The 18,760-nt window shown below is 48.8% G+C and overlaps 1 protein-coding gene across 7 annotated transcripts in view; it reads left to right on the top strand.

Moving 5' to 3' along the window:
* Window positions 1-2,546: 2,546 nt before the first annotated feature.
* Window positions 2,547-18,760, top strand: part of DNAJB2 (DnaJ heat shock protein family (Hsp40) member B2) — a 628,983-nt gene continuing 612,769 nt past the window's right edge. For 2 of the 7 annotated variants that reach the window (XM_069616895.1, XM_069616890.1), the window contains exon 1: window positions 2,547-2,745. Coding sequence is in view for 2 of the 7 variants with exons in the window: in XM_069616893.1 (XP_069472994.1) it covers window positions 11,790-11,847 (58 nt within the window). In the remaining 5 variants the exon portion in view is untranslated. Of the gene's footprint in view, window positions 2,746-11,561; window positions 11,696-11,740; window positions 11,848-18,760 lie in introns of those variants that run through there. The other 5 variants (XM_069616892.1, XM_069616891.1, XM_069616896.1 and 2 more) reach the window with 5 other exon arrangements.

The following is an 18,760-nucleotide window of genomic DNA, read 5'->3' as shown; positions in this document are numbered from 1 at the left end:
GCGGCTCTCTGTCTCCAGAGCCCTGGTTCTCTCTAGGTTGGACTACTGCAACAGCCTCTTCCTCAACCTCCCTGCTTCTGCCCTGCGCCCTCTGCATCTCATCCAGAATAGAAGCGCAAGACTTATCCTTGGCCTCAAGACCAGCGACTGTATCTCTCTGGCACTGAAATCCCTTCACTGGCTCCCTGTGGCTGAAAGGATCAAGTTGAAGACCCTCTGCATTGTCCACAAGGCTTTCTGGAGCCTTGAACCTACCTATCTGCAACGTTGCCTACCTAAATACTGTCCCTCCCGAGCCCTCCACTCATCTACATCCAACCTTCTGCGAATGAACCGGTTCTCCAAGCAGAGATTTGGATGGAGATACTCATCCTCAGCAGGGGCCTCCCTCTGGAATAGCCCCCCTGCCACCCTCCGTCTTGAGCCTGATCTCCTTAAGTTCCGGAAACTCCTTAAGACCTTCCTTTTCTCCTCTTCCTTCTCTCTCCCTCCTTTTCTCTACAGCTTGCTGACTGGCTGCCTGGTGTACCTCAAAGTCTCACAGGTCCTTGGCACCCCACCAGTCCTCTCTTGCACTTGCCTCAGTGCCCTGCACTCACCCCACCCTCAATGCACTTGAGAAAGGACACAAGAGAGAGGCTCTCTCTGCACTTACGCTAGTATCCACCGACTGGGTGCACTTGGACCCTCCCCCCCGGAACTGTCTGTGCACTTCCACGATCTGAATGCACCGTGTTTGAAGATGTGTGCCCCCCCACTGGTCCCCGTGTCCCAAAGTGTGCCCCCAATGAAACCTGTGTCCCAGTGTGTGCCCCCACTGGTCCCCTTTTCAAACTGTGTGCCCCCACTGGTCCCTGTGTCACAATGTGTCCCCTCACTGGTCCCCGCGCCACAATGTGTCCCCTCACTGGTCCCTGTGTCCCAATGTTGTGTCCCCACTGGTCCCCGTGTCCCAATGTGTGCCCCCACTGGTCCCCATCTCCCAATATGTGCCCCCACTGGTCCCTGTGTCCCAATGTTGTGGCCCCACTGGTCCCCATGTGTGCCCCCACTGGTCCGTGTCCCACTGTAGTGCCCCTACTGGTCCCTGTGTCCCAATGGTGTGCCCCCATGTCCCAATGTGTGCCCCCCCCACTGGTCCCAGTGTCCCACTGTTGTGCCCCTACTGGTCCCTGTGTCCCAATGTTGTGCCCCCATGTCCCAATGTGTGCCCCCACTGGTCCCTGTGTCCCAATGTTGTGCAGTGTTATATTGAGTTTGGGAGTGGCGCGCGCGGTGCGGTGGGAGTGGGGCGCGAGGCGGGGGGGCGCATTCCTAGTGTTTCACCCTGGGCACCAAATGGGCTAGAAACTACCCTGCTGCCACCACCCATAGTGCAACAGAGGCCGGGCCTTAGCCTATTCATGAAGAAAATTAAAAGCACACACCTTCTTTTGTCTTCATAAATAGGCTGTTAATGGAGCCTGAGGCCTGGCCCCTGTCGCACCAAGCATGTGTGGCAGGGGCCGTGGATCGGGCTGCTGCTTGTTGATAAAGCAACAGCCCGATCCTTTGGTAATTTATCCTCTTTTTTTTCTTCATTTCAAACTGTGGATGCGCGCCCCCCTGGGCATGAGGCTGCGGCCCACCAGAGGAGCGCGCCCCAGTTTGAATACCGCTGCCCTAAGCCCTCCCCTCCAGGACCATACACCAATACGAGTCGTAGAGGTTGAGGGCATAATCGGACATGTTCGAACTTTTACCTGGCCGGAGAGAAGTGATGCAGTATCGATGGAAAGGGCCATCGATGCTGCATCACTTCTGTCTGGCCGGAGGGGGGTCAGCCCCGACTTGATTTTGCCAGGGCGGGGGCTCAGGCCCCAGAGGCCCCGTACTCGGCGCCCCTGATCCCTCCCTCTAGTCTAGACCAATATAATGCCCCATCCTCCCTCCACATAGCAAGATACCCCTTCCCCCTCGCAACCGATTCCTGTGTGCCGATCCTGAATCACACGCAGATAGCCCCAGCCAACCCCATCTAAAACCACCCATCCTGAACACACCCTCATGAGACATTACATTTCTCTATTAGCCCCCTTTGATCAGTTAACCACCATCCACTGTCTCCTTGTTCCCTTTCTTAGCCCTCCATACCTTTCATGTTGAATAGTTGAACATGATTTTTTAAAATAAATATGATTTCCAGCTCCCCTGTCTAAATCTGCTGTCTTGCAGAAACGTTCACGGAAGAAAATGCTAATTGTATTTTCAGCCAGCCAAGAGCACACGGATTGCTGCTGATCTGAGCCCGCTCAGACAAAACGAAGTCGGACGCTCCAGCGTTTCGTAGAGCGTTATCCCAAAGAAAATGCCCACCCCAACCGCTGCAAGCCAAAGGCCAAAGGCAGGGTCCGGTTGCACCTGCACGGCAGCCACAACCTTCGCTTTTCCGCATTCCGGTCAGACCTCCGAAATGAAACTGCTCTGGAACCGCTCCATTGCTCCGTAATGCACACAGATGACATCAGAGGTCACGTGAGATTGAACAATCCTCGAGAAACGCACGTACTGATAGGTGGCGGTCTCCATAATGAGGCGGGACAGAGGACGTCCCAGTTCTTCCTAGTGGGCGGGGCTACGCTTCCTATTTGTCGGGAGGGCCGAAGATTCGCCTGCTGTTTTCTAGACGTTTCGGTCCAGCTGACTATGACGTTTCAGGGAGACGAACAGATGGGCGGAGTCATAGTAGGAGAGAACAGCAGAGGGGTAAGTAACTTGAAATGCGGGGTAGTGGTGTCCTTATACCGCGGGTGGGATGTAAGCTCAGCCACCGACCTCCTTGATATCTCGAATAATGGTCATGAGACAACCATATAATACGATACGTAGGCTTTTTTTTTAGGGTTGATTATGATACCTGCTATCATCTTTATGAGGAATAATGTTTCCTTTCTGGAAAAATATGAAAATGTGCTAGGACCTGTGATAATTTTTCTCTTTCACCAATTAAACTCTGTTTACGTTTAAAAATGGTGACAGTTTCTTTAAGATGTCTCTTGGAGTAGTTATTTGTGGGTTTTTATTTTTCTTGGAGTAGCAAACAACATCGACGAGATCTGGGTAGACCTGTTGCAGAGTGCCTTATGTTGCCGCAAAGTGGCAGATGCCACAGTAGGGTGGCAGTACCCTGGCAAGACAACATTAAAATGTAGTAGCCTGATCTACAGGGAAGAGTGTTTGCATCTTTTGTTATGTAACGTTAAAGGTTCTTAGACTGCGCACTGCTGCCACCTGCGCGGTGTCTTGGCTCTCTGGTGGATATGCAATACAAGGGGGGTGGTGGGGTTTGTCAGTCGGATCGAGTGGTAAAACAGCAAGAGAGCTCTGATGTGCTGTTGGCAGCTTCAGTTCGCAGAAACCCGTCCCTGACCGCTGGTACATTTTCTGTCAGTAGCCATCATGTGGAGTTGAGGTGAGACTGCGTGTGTGGTTCGGTTTCATGTTGGGTGTTGAGTGCCGTTTGTGGTGCGGCACAGTTATGGTTGTGTGTAGTTCAGAGTTTGAGGGTGAATAGCCAGAATGGTGAGTTTTTAGTGTGGTTAGTTAGTAGCCATACATTTCCTACCCCCAACAATTCATCTAAGTTTGACACATTAATGTTCCCAGCACTCCTTATAAGTGTGGTACATCTCCCACCCCTAACAATCCATCTAAGTGCTGTTACATTTACCATCCAAGTGTGGTGCATTTCCTACTCCCAGCAATCCATCTAAGTGCGATACTTGCTACATCTCCTTTTCTGTACTGTTTTTTTTGCTCTGTAACCTTGTTTACTTGAAGTTTATGCGACCAGATGCCTCCGGGCAAGGTGCGCAATACAAATAAATAAAATACAAATACAAGTGCAGTATTTTTCCTACCCCCAGCAATCTGTGTGGTGCATTTCGTACCCCCAACAATCCATCTGTGTGGTACATTTCCACCCCCAGCAATCCGTTTTTGGGGCGGGACCCGGTACGGTACAGACGCTACACCATGCCCATCTCATGATGTTCGATAGAGGATTTACCTAGCCACATTTATAATACGTGTGATCGAGAGCTTGGGGGTGGGCAGAGTGAAATGCCAACTAACAACTTTATTGGCCCTTCTGGAGAATGGAGCAGCCCTGTTGCCAGAAAGACATTTTAAGGAGTGGTTGTTTATGGATATCCCCCCTGCACAAAGGCAGTGCAAGGACGTTTAGGAGGTTGGCAGGCAGTTTGACTGGTGAGAAAATAGTGGATTTTACAGATGTTGAGGTGAAGCTGGGCAGTCGTAGAGGTAGACGTGATCAAAATGATATAGTTTCAGATAGTTGGTGAAGAGAGCTCCCAAGTTGTGGGCCTTTGTGTTTAAGCGCTGTACAAATAAACAATTACAAGTGAAGTGCTTCAAGGCGGGAAGGGAGCAAGGGAAAAACAGGAGTCATTCTTGGGCCCTGTAGTTTCCGAATGATCTAACAAAAAAGTAACTAGCGTTCTAGGCCTGAACAGCATTTCACCTAGTGCAAGTGCATGAGTGTAGAAGTCGCAAATCAAATTAGGGAGGGGAGACAAGGGGCGGACAAGACAGAACTTAGCCTAGTAAATTAAGGTCATGGAAGTGAACAGACGAGAGGTGAAAAGGAGGGTGGAGGGGGAAACAAGTGCACCCAGTCCAGCAGGGCTGTGGGTTAAGTGCAGAGATGTTACCTCGCTCATGAAACATATGATGAAGTGCAGTAGGGGTTACCCAACTCATGGAATGAAAACTGAAAGTGCAGTAGTGCTGGGCATAGTGCAGAGGCCTGGAGGCAATTGCAAAGACTGGTGGGGGAGCCTAGGACATGTGAGGCTCTGGAGGTGAGCCAGGTGACCAGTCAGCAAAAACTGAATAGAGTTAGGGGAGAGATGAAGGAGTGAGGCTGGAGCGAAAGGGAGAGGAGGTTAGCAAGGGAGAGGGAGCGTGGAATAGAAGAGGAAGGTCTTGAGGAGTTTCCAGATCTTAAGGCGATCCGACTCAAGGCAGAGGGGGGCACGGAGGCTGTTCCAGAGGGAGGCCCCTGCAGAGGATACCACAAATCTCTGCTTGGAAAAACACGCTGAGAGTTAGAGGAGGCCAGGCGGAGGGCTCTAGAAGGAGAGTTTTTAGGAAGTGAGTGTTTTAGATAGTGCGGGTCCCGGCCCTAGAAATCCTTGTGGACTATGCTGAGGGTCTTGAACTTGATCCTAGCAGCCACAGAGAGCCAGTGGAGGGATTTCAGCGCCAGAGAGATACGGCCCCTGGGCTTGAGGCCAAGGAAAAGTCTTGCAGCTCGGTTCTGGATGAGTTGTAGCGGGCAGAGAGTAGAAGTAGGCAGATGAAAGAGGCTGTTACAATAGTCCAGCCTAGAGAGAACCAGGGCTCTGGAGGGTGTCCAGACATTTGGTCGACCTAAAACTGGTCGAATGACATTTGGTCGACGCAATTTGGTCGAAAACCAAATGGTCGAATTTTTTTGTTTTTTTTTATATATTTATTTTTCGGGTTTTTGTTTTTTACAAAAATGGGTTTTTAGAAAAAAAGGGGGTTGGGGGGAACCGGGGGGGACCCCCCCCCCAAAAAAAAGAAAAGGTGAAAATAAAAAAAATAAAAAATTCGACCATTTGGTTTTCGACCAAATTGGTTCGACCATTTGTCTGGTCGACCAATTTTTTTCGACCAAATGTCTGGTAACCGCTCTGGAGACAGGGAGCCTTTGGGGGAAGGTGAGAAAAGCTAGAATACCTCTGAGGAGGTGCTGCTGGTAGTGGGACTTTTTAGAGATGTCTGAGATGTGAGAAGAGAAGGAGAGGGTGGAGTCAAAAAGACCCCCAGATTTTTTGCCTCACTAGCAGGTGAGGGCGCAGGGCCAAGGGAGGTGGCCAGTGAGAAATTGGGAAAGCAGGGGCAGGGGTTCCAATGAGGACGATTTGTTTTACTGTAATTGAGGCAGAGATCGTTAGCAGCACACCAAGACTGAATTGCGGACAGACAGTCAGGAATGAGCGAGGAGGCTGAAGAGGCCGAGAGTAGCCTGAGGAGAGCTGTGTCATCCGCATAACACTGAAAGTTAGAGATCAAGTGGGCCAGAGGGCCATGTAGACATTGAAGAACCACAGGGGTAGATTAGATCTCTGGGGGATGCCACAAGTGGAGAGAGTGATAGAGGAAAGAAAGGACCCAAGTTCCACCTGGGAAGGACGGTCAGAAAGAAAGGAGGCAAGCTACACCAGTGCCAGATCCGTGATGCGAAGGGTATCACAGAGATGGGAGATCAAGATGTTGGGGTTTACAGTGTCGAGGGCAGAAGAGACGGAGAAGGAGGACGGAAGTAGAGTTAGTCAAGATTTGTGAGCAGGTTTTCACAGGTGTTCAGTAGAGCAGTTTCCGTGCCTCTGGATGCTCTAAATCCAGACTGATGGTCATGGAGACAACCAATAGATTTAGTATGGAGGGTAAGCTGAGAGATAGCTAATTTTTCCAGGAGTTTGCCCAGGAAAGGAGTGACAGAGATCGGGCGATAGTTTGCCGGGATAGAAGGATCAGCAGAGGGTGTACAAGAGAGTGCTTGAGAGAAGTGGGGGTTGGGGGTAGGGTGTGGGTTCATGGGGGGTGCAGGGATTTGAGAGGGGAGGCGAGGCACTAGCTGCCCAGAAGTAGATTACCTCAGTTTTGGAGGCATTAAACAAGTATCGGATAACAAAGTGCTATGCAGTGTCTAAGGCCAGTCGGGAAGAAAGCTCTAGGAAAATGCAAGGGAAACGAGAAAAAGATTTGACTCATCTGCAAAGGGATGATACAAGAATCCAAAGGAGGAGATGAGCTGCAAAGAGAAGTTGTCAAGGATGAATAGAAGAGGACCAATGATAGACCCTTGTGAGGGAGTCAAGATGAGTGTTCAACGCTATTGAAGGTAGTGAATAGTAGGAGTAAGAGCAGTATGGAGCAATGATTCGAGTGTTGGGAAGTAGCAAGGAAGATGGAAACATGGGTGAGTGCTATTTCTATTTGATGGCTGTTGAACCAAAACTAGTTAGGGTCTCTAAACGGGTCCCAGGTACGCAATAATATGGTTGAAAATCACAAGATTTTCGAGTAATAAGAAAGGAGACTGGTTGTTGGCAAAGTTGTCTGAGGCAGTGGACAAACTGTATGTTTGCTTTTCTTTTATCCCAATAAGATGAGTAGGTTGGTGGCCATAAACGTGAGGCTCTGAGAGGGCATGGCGAGGTTGAAGAGATGGGAGTGGTAGGTGCAGGTAAGGGTGCCAGTTCTTGATTGTGGTGCAAAGGCATAAGCACAGAAAGAGGCTGGCAGATCAGTGGATGTGTGCCAGTTTATCCTGAGTGGTGGATAAACAATGTTAGCGCAGAAGTTAATTGACCAAGTTGCGAACTGAGAGAAGGGAATGGACCCTGTGAATGAGGGTTGGGGGCAGGTATAGGCTGGCTGACCTTGGATCATTTGAGTGGGGAGAGAGTGGAGAGAAGAGATGCTGCACTCCTTGGCAGAGTCGGGGGCAGAGCATAGCGTGTGGCCAAATAGCTTGTATGTGGCAAGGGGAGAGGGGTAATGTAAGCTTACCAGTAGTACAGTTAGGAAAGAATTGGGGACAGGGTGATGGGGTTTGGTGATCATATCAGTTGGTCACAAGTTATGGATTTTCCATACAATTCATTGCTAACTGGTACGCAAGTCTGATTTTGTTCAATTGTTAACCAAGGCAACTCCCACAGTACTTTAGTCTGTTAAATGAAAGCCCAGGAGGACTGCCTGCCCTATTGATGCAGATTCTCCAAATATTGGGCGTTTAGCCCAGTTCTAGTAATTTGTAGGATGTTATATGCCTGTAACAATAAGAGGAGGGGTGGTGGGAAACTACGATAGAAACTCCATTATCTGCACTTTGAAGTTGAACCCCCAAATATGATGCCAGGCATTGGAATGCATGCAGAAATACAAATATTATAATATGCAATGTTTTTCTAATAATCCCATGTCTGGAGGGTTGGAGTAATTATGGATTTGCAAGCATGGATTTTTCCCCATGTTAATCCACATTAATGATAATGATGTGTTTATATAGAGCCTTAATCCAAAGCGCTTTACAGAGCACATATTTACATACAATATCACCCAACTGAAATTGGTACTCGTTTATATACCTTGAATGGCTGAGTTGACCTAGCCGGGATTCGAACCTGCGACCTGCAGATCGCACTCAACCCGCTGAGTTATCTTACCGGCTAATGATGCACGTGATACGATCATATGATCTACTAACCTATAATGACCCTTGTGTCTCATGGTTTTGTACTGACACCTAGATATGTTTGCTTAGCAGTCTTATGCCTTTGGCTTTATGGAGGTGCAAATATAGCCGCTGTTTGTCATGGTGTATTCATATGAAAAATCCTGGTTCAGCTCGCTAATCTAACCCGGGATATAGGCCGGTAGTCGATTTGCAGACCTAAGATGTGGATACCTACATGGCTATTTGCCCTGCATCTGGGTGATGAAGAGAGGCATAGTGTTGAGGAGAATAGAACGCAGTTGTTGAGGAGAATGGAAAGCAGTATGGAGTTGAAACTGGTTTCCTCTGTAGCATCTTTAAGGCTCTTGGGTTGGCTTAAACCAATGAAGGGAAGTGAAGAGAAACATAAGAAGGGCGAGGCAGATATAAGGAGACTACACTGTTTTGTTGCCATCTCACATAGTGCACTCGGGCAGTTCTAGCTGGTTAAAGTGAAAAGATAGGGATGGCTCTTAGGGAAGCGGGTGCTGGCCGGGGAAAGTAGACCACATGTTGGGTTTGCTTTTATCGCACTTATGCTCCCGTCAGGCTGTTTGAAATCTCTACTGCTGAGTAAAAGGGTAGGGGTGGGGTGGGAAATGGACTGTGTTCTGTTGATTGTTTGTATGGTGCTTTACACTGCTCTCTGGTTGTCTCTCTGGTTGTCTAGGAGCAGGGTGGTAGTGGTAGTAGGTAGAAAGAAGGCGCGGCAGTGGGTAGGAGTAACTCTGTAGCCTCTTTGTATGCTAATATTCGACCCAATAGTTGGCCAAGTATTCGGCTGGTTTACTTTTTTTTAATAAGGACAGACAAAGCCCACTTTGATAGCTAAAAGCAAAATATGTATAGCCCTTCTCTAATCTTATCTACAGAGCATGTTTAACACATACACGCTGTTGAGGCAGGGAGGGCCCAAGTAACTAAGACCCCCAAAGGTAGAGAATACCATGTGTCCGATCACTGGGAGGGGTAAGACCAGGTAGGATGTGTCCACTCCTAACTTCAAATGGTCCTTGTAGTCCTGCTTATTTTTTTGCCTTTTGGCTCCAGTTGGGGGATGAAACACAAAATCAGTAATTGCACCAATTAGCACCCTGCTGAAGGCTGCAGTTATAGTTCACCTGAATTCGACCCTTTATAATGCTAAAGCCATGCTTTCTACCTTTTTGGCACTGAGAGGAGAGATTTGATTAATTAACTTATAATATCCGTGACAATTTGTCTGTTTTTGGGTGTGTGGTCGCTTTTGCATTGCTTTGGGGCATGGCAACGCCAGCAGAAACACTTGCGGGAGATGACAGTCTGCCATAGCGTTTTCTTCAAAATCCTCTTATATTATCATATGGGCCTGGGATGTTTGGCGGGGGTTGGGGAGGCGGAGGGGACAGCGAGTGTCAGGGGAGAGGGGGTGTGGGAAGACTTTTTTTGTGTGGTGTGTGCTGAAAATTCGTTTTTAACAGATGCAACTTCCAATCAATGTGGGCAAACCTGGAGATTAATTTAGTTAAATTGTATGGCCTGGTTACTTTGTACACTGTAGTTGCCTTCGCTGGGGAGCAGGCTCCCTATGATGAAGCGGTTTACAGGGGTTTAGAAGCCCTGGGTTATGAGCAACGGACAAATGATTTGGCCTCATAGCATGGTCTACCTATGTAACCAACCCTGCTCTAGATGATGCTGAGCGATTTCACTAGTTCGATTTGATGAACTAAGCCCAACATTGGGCAAATCTGAGGGATACTGGCCTGAAAGACCTGTTGGCACTCTAATTGTGGATATCTTACTTTAGTGCCGAAACGGATCTATGTGAATATTTGCGAAGGGGTTCCAACATTTTTGGTTTGAGCTTTTAGTTGGCACTTAAGCACCACCTATAAGCCGAACTATTGCATTGGAGTACACGTAGGAGGGAGGTGACGTGAGGAGAGACACTTCTTTTTTGAATTTTTTTTTTTTTACCTGCCCATGCTAATCCCTATGGCTCTTCCACCCACTATCTGCCCACCCCGCCCTAAACTCATCCTCCTGAGATCTTTGAGCTCCCCCTGTCAAGCAGTAACATCCAAATTTAGCCTGCCAGTATTTTTCTTTTCTAAGCAGTGTGGTTTAGTGCCGCTCGCTCCTGATGCAATAAACATGTCTTGATCAAGTAGTCAATTGACTTCTATCTATTTTGTGCACTGAAATACTGTCCACACCAGCAACGACCAAGCCAAAAGTTTTGGCTTGAGGTATTAAGCATTTGCCAGGCCATGCCATCATATGCTCAGGGAATTGCTCCATGGTCCAGTTGTTGCAATCTTATGGCCAAGTGCCCCATTATCTCGGTGACTGGCTAATGCCTATCCCATCCCCACACAAAAGCCCAAACCGTTGGCATTGCCAATGCTGGTTAGGATTGAAGGCGGGAAGCATGAGGCGAGCAGAGGGAAGCTTAGGTTGGGTGGGCAATGGCAGTTCAATGCCATTCTCTACCCCTTGAAGCATTGGAGGGTGTACCCTGACTTGATTAGAGTTTCGGGCTTAAACCACTAAGGGTACTTTATAGTCTTCACTTTCATGCGTTTTAGGAGGCTAACGTGGGGACTGGCTGCCAGCCCTGCTTGCTGTGGGATTGTGAGAGGACCAGGGACTTTTGGTCTTATGTGTTTGATAGAATTGATCTGGTCGGTGATGGCAGATTAGCCTACATAGAATCTGTCGCCAATGTTCTTTAGTGTAATTGGAAAAACACGTGTGTGTGTACGTGTTATTTGATGCCCTTAAATCGCCTTTACTCCAGTGCCTGTTGTGATCCTTCTCATTATGGGCTGAGATGATATATGCGGTCGAGTGCTAGGGTGTAACTTCTTCGGGGGAGGTACTTTGTTTTCGCTGTAGATCGCTGGATCTGAACTCGTGTTTATGTCTGCAATGCTTATGCTATTTTCCTTGAACTGCTTTCCGTTTAAAGTGAATATCTTTTTTTATTTTATTATATTGGTATGGCAGCTATTAAACCTTTGCCCTCAGAGAGCGGCGCTATGGTGGGGGCGGGGCCGCCGGCGAGCTCCCTTTGCTTGACAGCTCGGTGTAATGCGCACTTGAGCTCTTCTCCCCTTCTGGCCGTGGCTGGGCCCTTCATGACTCATCTTTTAGGACTCCCTCGCGATGACACTCTCGTCCCTGTATAGAGTTGGAGTTTGTACCGCCCCCTCCCCACCTATTTCCGGTGTCCCTCTGACTGGACACGGCTGTGTATAAATATTTCCAGTGTGTGGGTGTGTGCACACATTCCAGGCATATCCAGATTCCGGGAGGGGGCCCATAGGGAGACATGGCGTACTAGGATGCCTGCAGGAAAACCCCAGAGCCAAGGGTCCAAACCCGTCTGACCAGAGGGTAAGCCGGGGAGCTGAGTGGGCGGCCAGGGCAGAGTTGGGTAAGAAGATGAGGGTGTGCGAGATGCCAGCTCTGGCCCCAGCCTCTGAAGAATATGCGTAAAGAGGTTGCCGGATGTCATGGTAGATGCGGCCTGGTGATAGATAATATGGGTAAGGAGGTGAGAGGGAGGGTCTGCAAGATGCTGCTTGTCTGTCCAGTCTCCACAGAGCTTTGTGAAGGAGGTGAGAGGAGGGTCTGCAAGATTCTGCTTGTCTGTCCAGCCTCCATAGGGAATTGTGAAGGAGGTGAGAGGAAGGGTCTGCGAAATGCTGCTTGGGTGGCGAGTCTCTACAGAGGATTGAGAAGGAGGGGAGGGTCTGCGAGATGCTGCTTGTCTTCCCAGTCTCCACAGTGGATTGAGAAGGAGGGGAGGGGAGGGTCTGCGAGATGCTGCTTGTCTTCCCAGTCTCCACAGTGGATTGAGAAGGAGGGGAGGGGAGGGTCTGCGAGATGCTGCTTGTCTTCCCAGTCTCCACAGTGGATTGAGAAGGAGGGGAGGGTCTGCGAGATGCTGCTTGTCTTGCCAGTCTCCACAGAGGATTGAGAAGGAGGGGAGGGTCTGCGAGATGCTGCTTGTCTTCCCAGTCTCCACAGTGGATTGAGAAGGAGGGGGGGGGCCTGCGAGATGCTGCTTGTCTGTCCAGTCTCCACAGTGGATTGAGAAGGAGGGGAGGGGAGGGTCTGCAAGATGCTGCTTGTCTGTCCAGCCTCCATAGGGAATTGTGAAGGAGGTGAGAGGAGGGGTCTGCGAAATGCTGCTTGGGTGCCGAGTCTCTACAGAGGATTGAGAAGGAGGGGAGGGGTCTGCGAGATTCAGCTTGTCTTCCCAGTCTCCACAGTGGATTGAGAAGGAGGGGAGGGGAGGGTCTTCGAGATGCTGCTTGTCTTCCCAGTCTCCACAGAGGATTGAGAAGGAGGGGAGGGGTCTGCGAGATTCAGCTTGTCTTCCCAGTCTCCACAGTGGATTGAGAAGGAGGGGAGGGTCTGCAAGATGCTGCTTGTCTGTCCAGCCTCCATAGGGAATTTTGAAGGAGGTGAGAGGAGGGGTCTGCGAAATGCTGCTTGGGTGCCGAGTCTCTACAGAGGATTGAGAAGGAGGGGAGGGTCTACCAGATGCTGCTTGTCTTCCCAGTCTCCACAGGGGATTGAGCAGGAGGGGAGGGGTCTGCGAGATGCCAGCTCTGGCCCCAGCCTCTGAAGATGCGTAAGGCGGGTACACGGGAGGGCATGAGCACAGGGTGGAGACGATATAATAATGCTTAAAGCACTCTTGTCTTCTCATAGACATCGATTTGCATATTTTGCTGCTCTAATTCTGGCGTCAGTCCGTGGATGTAGAGCTGTTCTTGTCAAGTTTTACTTGCAACCATTTTGTATTCTCGCAACATGTGGGGAAACCAATGTCTGCAGCACAGTGCAGGAGAACGTGCCTCATTTTCTACTTCTACTAATTCGCACCGCTGACTAAGTCTGTTCTCCATGAGCTTCTTGTTTGAGCTGTCTGACGCCCTCTTTCTAGGCTGTGGTCACTCGCTATGTACTGTGCGAGTGTTTGCCTGTGCTTTTATAAGTTCTTTTTAGAGATACGTGGAATATGTGCAGGTTTTCGCCCCAGTGACCCATAGCATTTTAGCTTGTTCCGCTCTCCCAGTGCTTTGTGTATTGCTTCTTTAAAGCCCATTCCAAGTCCTTGGCCAGTTTCTCCTCCTATCTGTGATTTCATGTGCTGTGGAACGACCACAATGCATTCGATGAACATTTTTTCGTTGCAAAATATTCGATGAAAAATGTTTACATGAAACATTTTTCGATGCAAAGACTGGATACCAATTTGGTAATGTATCGATCAGATATTGTTTTAGAGGATTTTGTTGTTTTGGGTAAGTTGTGGGCCTAGCATCCATTGGTTGGAATAGGGGGAAGGGGGGTGTCAAATAGGCGACAGGGCTGCCTCTTAGTAGGAGCCTGCGCTCAATATGTGTAAGAAGGTGAGCGGAGGGTCTGCGATCGTGGGACCAGTCTTCACAGAGGATTGGTGTGGAGGTGAGCGAAATGCAAGCTGTGGGCCCAGCCTCTACAGAGGACGGGTAAAGCGATGACAGCAGGGCCTGGGAGGCGTCGTCTGAGCAGAGGTGGCAAAGTAGGTGAGGGCAGGATATGGGGTTTTAGGGGGAGGAAGGAGGTTGTGGACGTAGGCTTGGAGAGGCCTACATGGCAATGCCGGCATGGGCAGTCAAGTATACAAGTATCGGCAAGTTGTGTTATTTATTATTATTATTTTTTGTCTTGTCTAAAGTGCGCCGGTTTAAGTTACCGCACTGTGCAGCTGGTAGTTCTGTGTAAGGAATATATAAGCTATCCGTTCCCTTCCTTCCAATGGCCTCAGCGCAAAGATGATCAGTTCCCGGTAGTTTTGGCCAATGTTAACGACTAAATGTGCTTTACAATTGACTGCAACGATTGTTACCACAAAACGCCACTTGGGTAGTAATTGGTTTGTCACAAAGTAAAAAATGGTGGCCTTTGCGATTGTGGACAGGTGATCAGTTTATGCCAGGGTCTGTTTTGAGTCCTGGTCTGACCCTGTTAAGAGGTGAGTGGGTCTGGGAGAGGGAGGATCTGGACAGAGAGTGCAGTCTAGGGGATATGTAGGTGAGGGCAGTGAAGCACATGCGGATTGAGGCCAAACTGTATTTGTTGGAGGAAGGAAGAAGGTCTGTGATATGGGGGTGGAGCACATTCTGAGCAGAAGATTTGGGCATGGAGGCTACGAGGGCATTCTGGGAATCTCTTATTAAGGTGAGGGGAGTCCAAAGAGGGAGGGCCAATAACGATGCCCAGGATATGGGGCTGGAACAAAGATTGAGCAGGTGGTGGGGAAAAGGAGTAGGTGGCGAACAGTCTAGTAAGAAACGACTAGGGGTGTAGGCCGCAAGCATCTGAGAGGTGAGGATGCTGTAAGATGAGAGGGGGGCATTGAAGCCTGTGCCTTTGGGGGCATAAGGGATAGCATGCACGGACATACCTTTATGAGGGTACAAAGGTCTGTTCCTTTCATCTTCGGTGAAACAAGAAATTGGCCCACTCAATATTCAGAGCTTAGCATTTTTTTAAAATGGGGCATTACTCTGTTTGCGAGTTGCTAAAGGAATAATACTTTATTCACTTAACTTGTTAATGCCGATAACAGCAGAGGCTTCCCGGGCCTGCTGAATCATTCTGCAGTGTGTGTGCAACTCCATTAACACTGGCGTGGCCCTATTCGGGTTAAATAACTGGTGCCACCCACCTAGGCTGAAGACTTACCAATGACTGCCCACGAGAAGGGTGTGCACGGAGACCAGCTGTGAGAGTGGTGATAACCAGGTGTGCGAGAGGTTTCCTCCAAATATACTGGGAAGGAGAGGTTGCCAGCAAAGGGACGGCAAGAAGCCTAGTGTGGAAGAGCATTTGTCACGCTAGTCTCAGAATTGCTAGCAGAATTGCTAGCAGAATTGCTAGTGAGATCGGTGCAAAAGATAAGGAACGTTTTCGGAGACCCCTCGACTCTTGGCCAATGTGCTTTGACCTTTATTTTTTTAATCTCTTTTTAAATGCTACTGCAATATTGCGGGTGCTGCATGCTGCAACACACCATGCCTTTCTGGGGGGAGTTAAGCATGACAGTGGCCAATGCTGGTTTTTCAAGCATTTTTCCTTTTCCTTGCAAAATGTGTTCACTTGAAGGCTATCATTGGAAGGCAAATTTGTGCAACTTCAAATTCTATAACTAGACATAGGTCTGGTCTTCTCACAAGTGGGGCCATTCTACTTCTTGAACCCAGTAGTAGAGTGTGATGCTGAAAATGCATTGGAGGGACAGGGCCTCCCTGTCCTTGTCTTGTAGTCCTTTTTTCATTTGTGTTCTGTATTGTTTTCTGCCCAGGAGTCCAGGTGGGACTCCTGGCAGTGCAGTTCTTCCTGTTTTTGGTTTGGTGTACAGACCCATGGGATACCCTTATGGCACCCATGGGTGGGAGTACAACCCTGTGCCCCTAGTGTATGTTTTTGGGCACCTGTGGGTGGCCCGCATAGCAGGGTATGGGCTGGTGGCAGCTCCATGCTGAATTGACAGGTGCTCTGAGTATCCTCCATTTTGGGATTCCCAGGCCCTGCCATTGGAATCAGTTGATTCCTGATGGGAAACGAGATGGCCCCTGTGGCCTCTTGCTTTCTATTGCCTGTTACCTTGTTTTCCCAAAGTCCTGGGAAGCCCTGACTCTGTCCCTTCCCCCTGACTGGCTGTTGGGTGGAAGTTCCATATATGGTGGTGTTGTGAAGTCCAGACTGGCTGGAGCCTTCCCAGTGACTGTATGTTGTGGGTACACCCTGTGGTTGGGATCTGGGTGAATGGAGTGTGTGACCAATATGCACTTGTTGTTGTGGCTGTCTGGTTTCTGGTATGAGAGACAAAGACTGAAACAGCCCTGCCCGAAACTGGCCTGAATGCAGTGTGTAGTGTTGAATGGCTGGGTACTTGTCCCAATCCACATTCCTTGTTGTGAGTGTCTGAGAGGGAGAAGGATGGTCTGAATGCACTGTGTGCCTGATTGGCTGACTGACTGCGTGAATGCCCTTCTGTATGATTGGTTGCTGAGAGTGACCCAGCAGGGTGGATGAGAGACAGAATAGTATATCTGGGGACCTCTCACCACTGGAAATTGTTCAGAAGCTGTGTGTCTACACTTGAAGAGTATCTGGAACTGCTGATCCTAGACGCCCAGCTGGAAGAAGACTTGCTGTTGCATTTTCTTCGACCTGATCTGAAAGCTGCCGAACTCGTCGAAGACTGATCCGAGAGAGGACCTGGTAAGGCACCCTCTTCCCGTGCTCTGAGGGACCATCGAGCTCCGCTAACCTTCGCCGAAGCTCCCCGGAAGTCAGACCCTCGAAAGGCTGCTGACCGGAGACTGGGACCGCTGAGGAGAACGAAGTGAAGCACCAGGACTTCACTGCTGTCGAAGTCCATTGCCGTCGACCAGGGTTCGCAGGTTTGTGTAACCGCTGGAGGCCCGTTGATGTCGTGTTGCCCCAGAAGAGGGGACCGCTTGACGCGCCGCCGACGACCGGAGCCGCCCGCTCCTTTGCCTAAGAACATTTGAATCGAAGGACTCCCTTACCCACAACGTCGATCGCTTTGTCCTGCCGGAGAAAGCCAAGGCCGCCGACGCACCGAGGAGAATCCGCCGGTGGGTTTCCCGCCACCTAAGGCCACAAAGACTTCGACGACTCGACGCCCTTGCTGAGCCACAGTTCTTTAGAAACTCTTTGCGGTCCTGAAAATTTGCAGACCTGAACAACCAATCACCGAGGTTCCCCCGCACACCTCATCCTCGCAGGACTTCGCCGACGAGCACCGCCTGGATCGACGTCATGGTCTCGGCACCCTCGAACTTCTCATCAACGTCATCGACTCCAAGTTCACCTTCTTCGACGCCTCTCGACGATCCGTGGCTCCTGCTTTAAAGGGAGTCACTCAAGAAGGATCCATCAACGCTTCTTCGAAGAACCCTATTCCACCAGGTACATTGGGGGGGGTAAAAACATTATAGGAGAGAACAAGACTATTGAGCAATATATGGACTGGGCTTGTGCTATATCCTTATTTTACAGGTTGCCCAGGTGGGGGGGGGGGATCTCCACACAGAACTGTGCTTAACGGTAGAGGCCAGTAGTCTGCCTTTGTTTCAACCATCTTGTTTTCCCTCCAATGTCTATTGCTGGTTTCCTTGTTATTGATCTGTGTGACATTCTAACAGTATAGTTGATGCACTTTAATGAGATCTGATAATATTGGGGGTACCACTTTAGAATTGTATATATTTACCATTGTTGATTTCTGAGTACAAAGTGCGTTATTGTGATAGTGTACATACCTTTGAATATTAATTATATAAAGCCTGTGTTTTCAGTAATACAGTGTGTGGACATTCCTTTGTGAGGGCTTGGGGACTACGCTGTACTTAAGAACCAGCCTGCATCACCTCCCGAGAAGCTAGGCCTTGATTGCTCGACCAGGTACCAATAATAGAGAATCTTGCCTGGGGTCCTCTGTGCCTCTCCTCTACCATATAGAGAGCAGAAGTACAGACACCCCCCTCCAGTCTTTACATAGAGGCACGCAATATGGTTAAAGGAAGAACTCTTGTCCTTTTAATTCTCATGCTCCGATATTTCAATCATTCACAACGTCAATGTATGTTTTTCTATTGAAGTGTGTGTGGCCACTAATTGGTAGTCTCAGAATAGTATTACGGTATTTGACTACACATTTTATTAGGAGTACTGGTGAGCATTGTCGAGGCGCTCTTCAGCAAGGCCGCTCAACGTTTAATGATACAATAAAAGATAGGATTCGGGGGGCAGCTATGATTTTAAAAAAATGTGTATTTGTTCACTGCACATTATCAGTCAATTTCTTTTTATCTGGACTGCCAAACCTTTTAAATGGCATAACACTGGGATTTCTTGGCACGGCTGCCATACTGTTAACAGTTCAGTGCTGACATTCCCCAGCAAAGTGTTATACATTCCTTGGAACAGGTCCATAACTTCTCAGCAGATCTGCCCCAGATTCAATGGGACAGGGCCACTGTTTCTCGAAAGGGTTGTTCTATTTTAAAATGCACAATACAAGACTTTCACAGCAAGACCGACTTACTTAGCAATCTATCAGGTGCCAGGTGTTCAAACTTTTAACAGGTTCCAAAATGCCACAGGCCCGAATTAGCCTTCCACTCATCAACCAGATTAAGTAGCCAGAGTTCTGGGCAGGACTAATTTACGTTTCTTGGACATTTAGAGTCACTTTATTAAATGCTTTTATGTAGTGTTCAGATTTGGGCTCCCTGGAACACACTTAATGTAGCAGATCTCCTGTATTTTTTTTTGATTGTACCAGTTCTTCTCGGACTGCCATACATTGTTTTTTATTAGAGATTTGTTTATTATAAACCTTACCATCACTTTACAATACATCAATAT

Source organism: Ambystoma mexicanum, chromosome 9 (genome assembly GCF_040938575.1).
Source record: "Ambystoma mexicanum isolate Mex_15411 chromosome 9, UKY_AmexF1_1, whole genome shotgun sequence".
Lineage (NCBI taxonomy): Eukaryota > Metazoa > Chordata > Amphibia > Caudata > Ambystomatidae > Ambystoma > Ambystoma mexicanum.
This window is presented reverse-complemented; position numbering and strand designations above follow the sequence as displayed.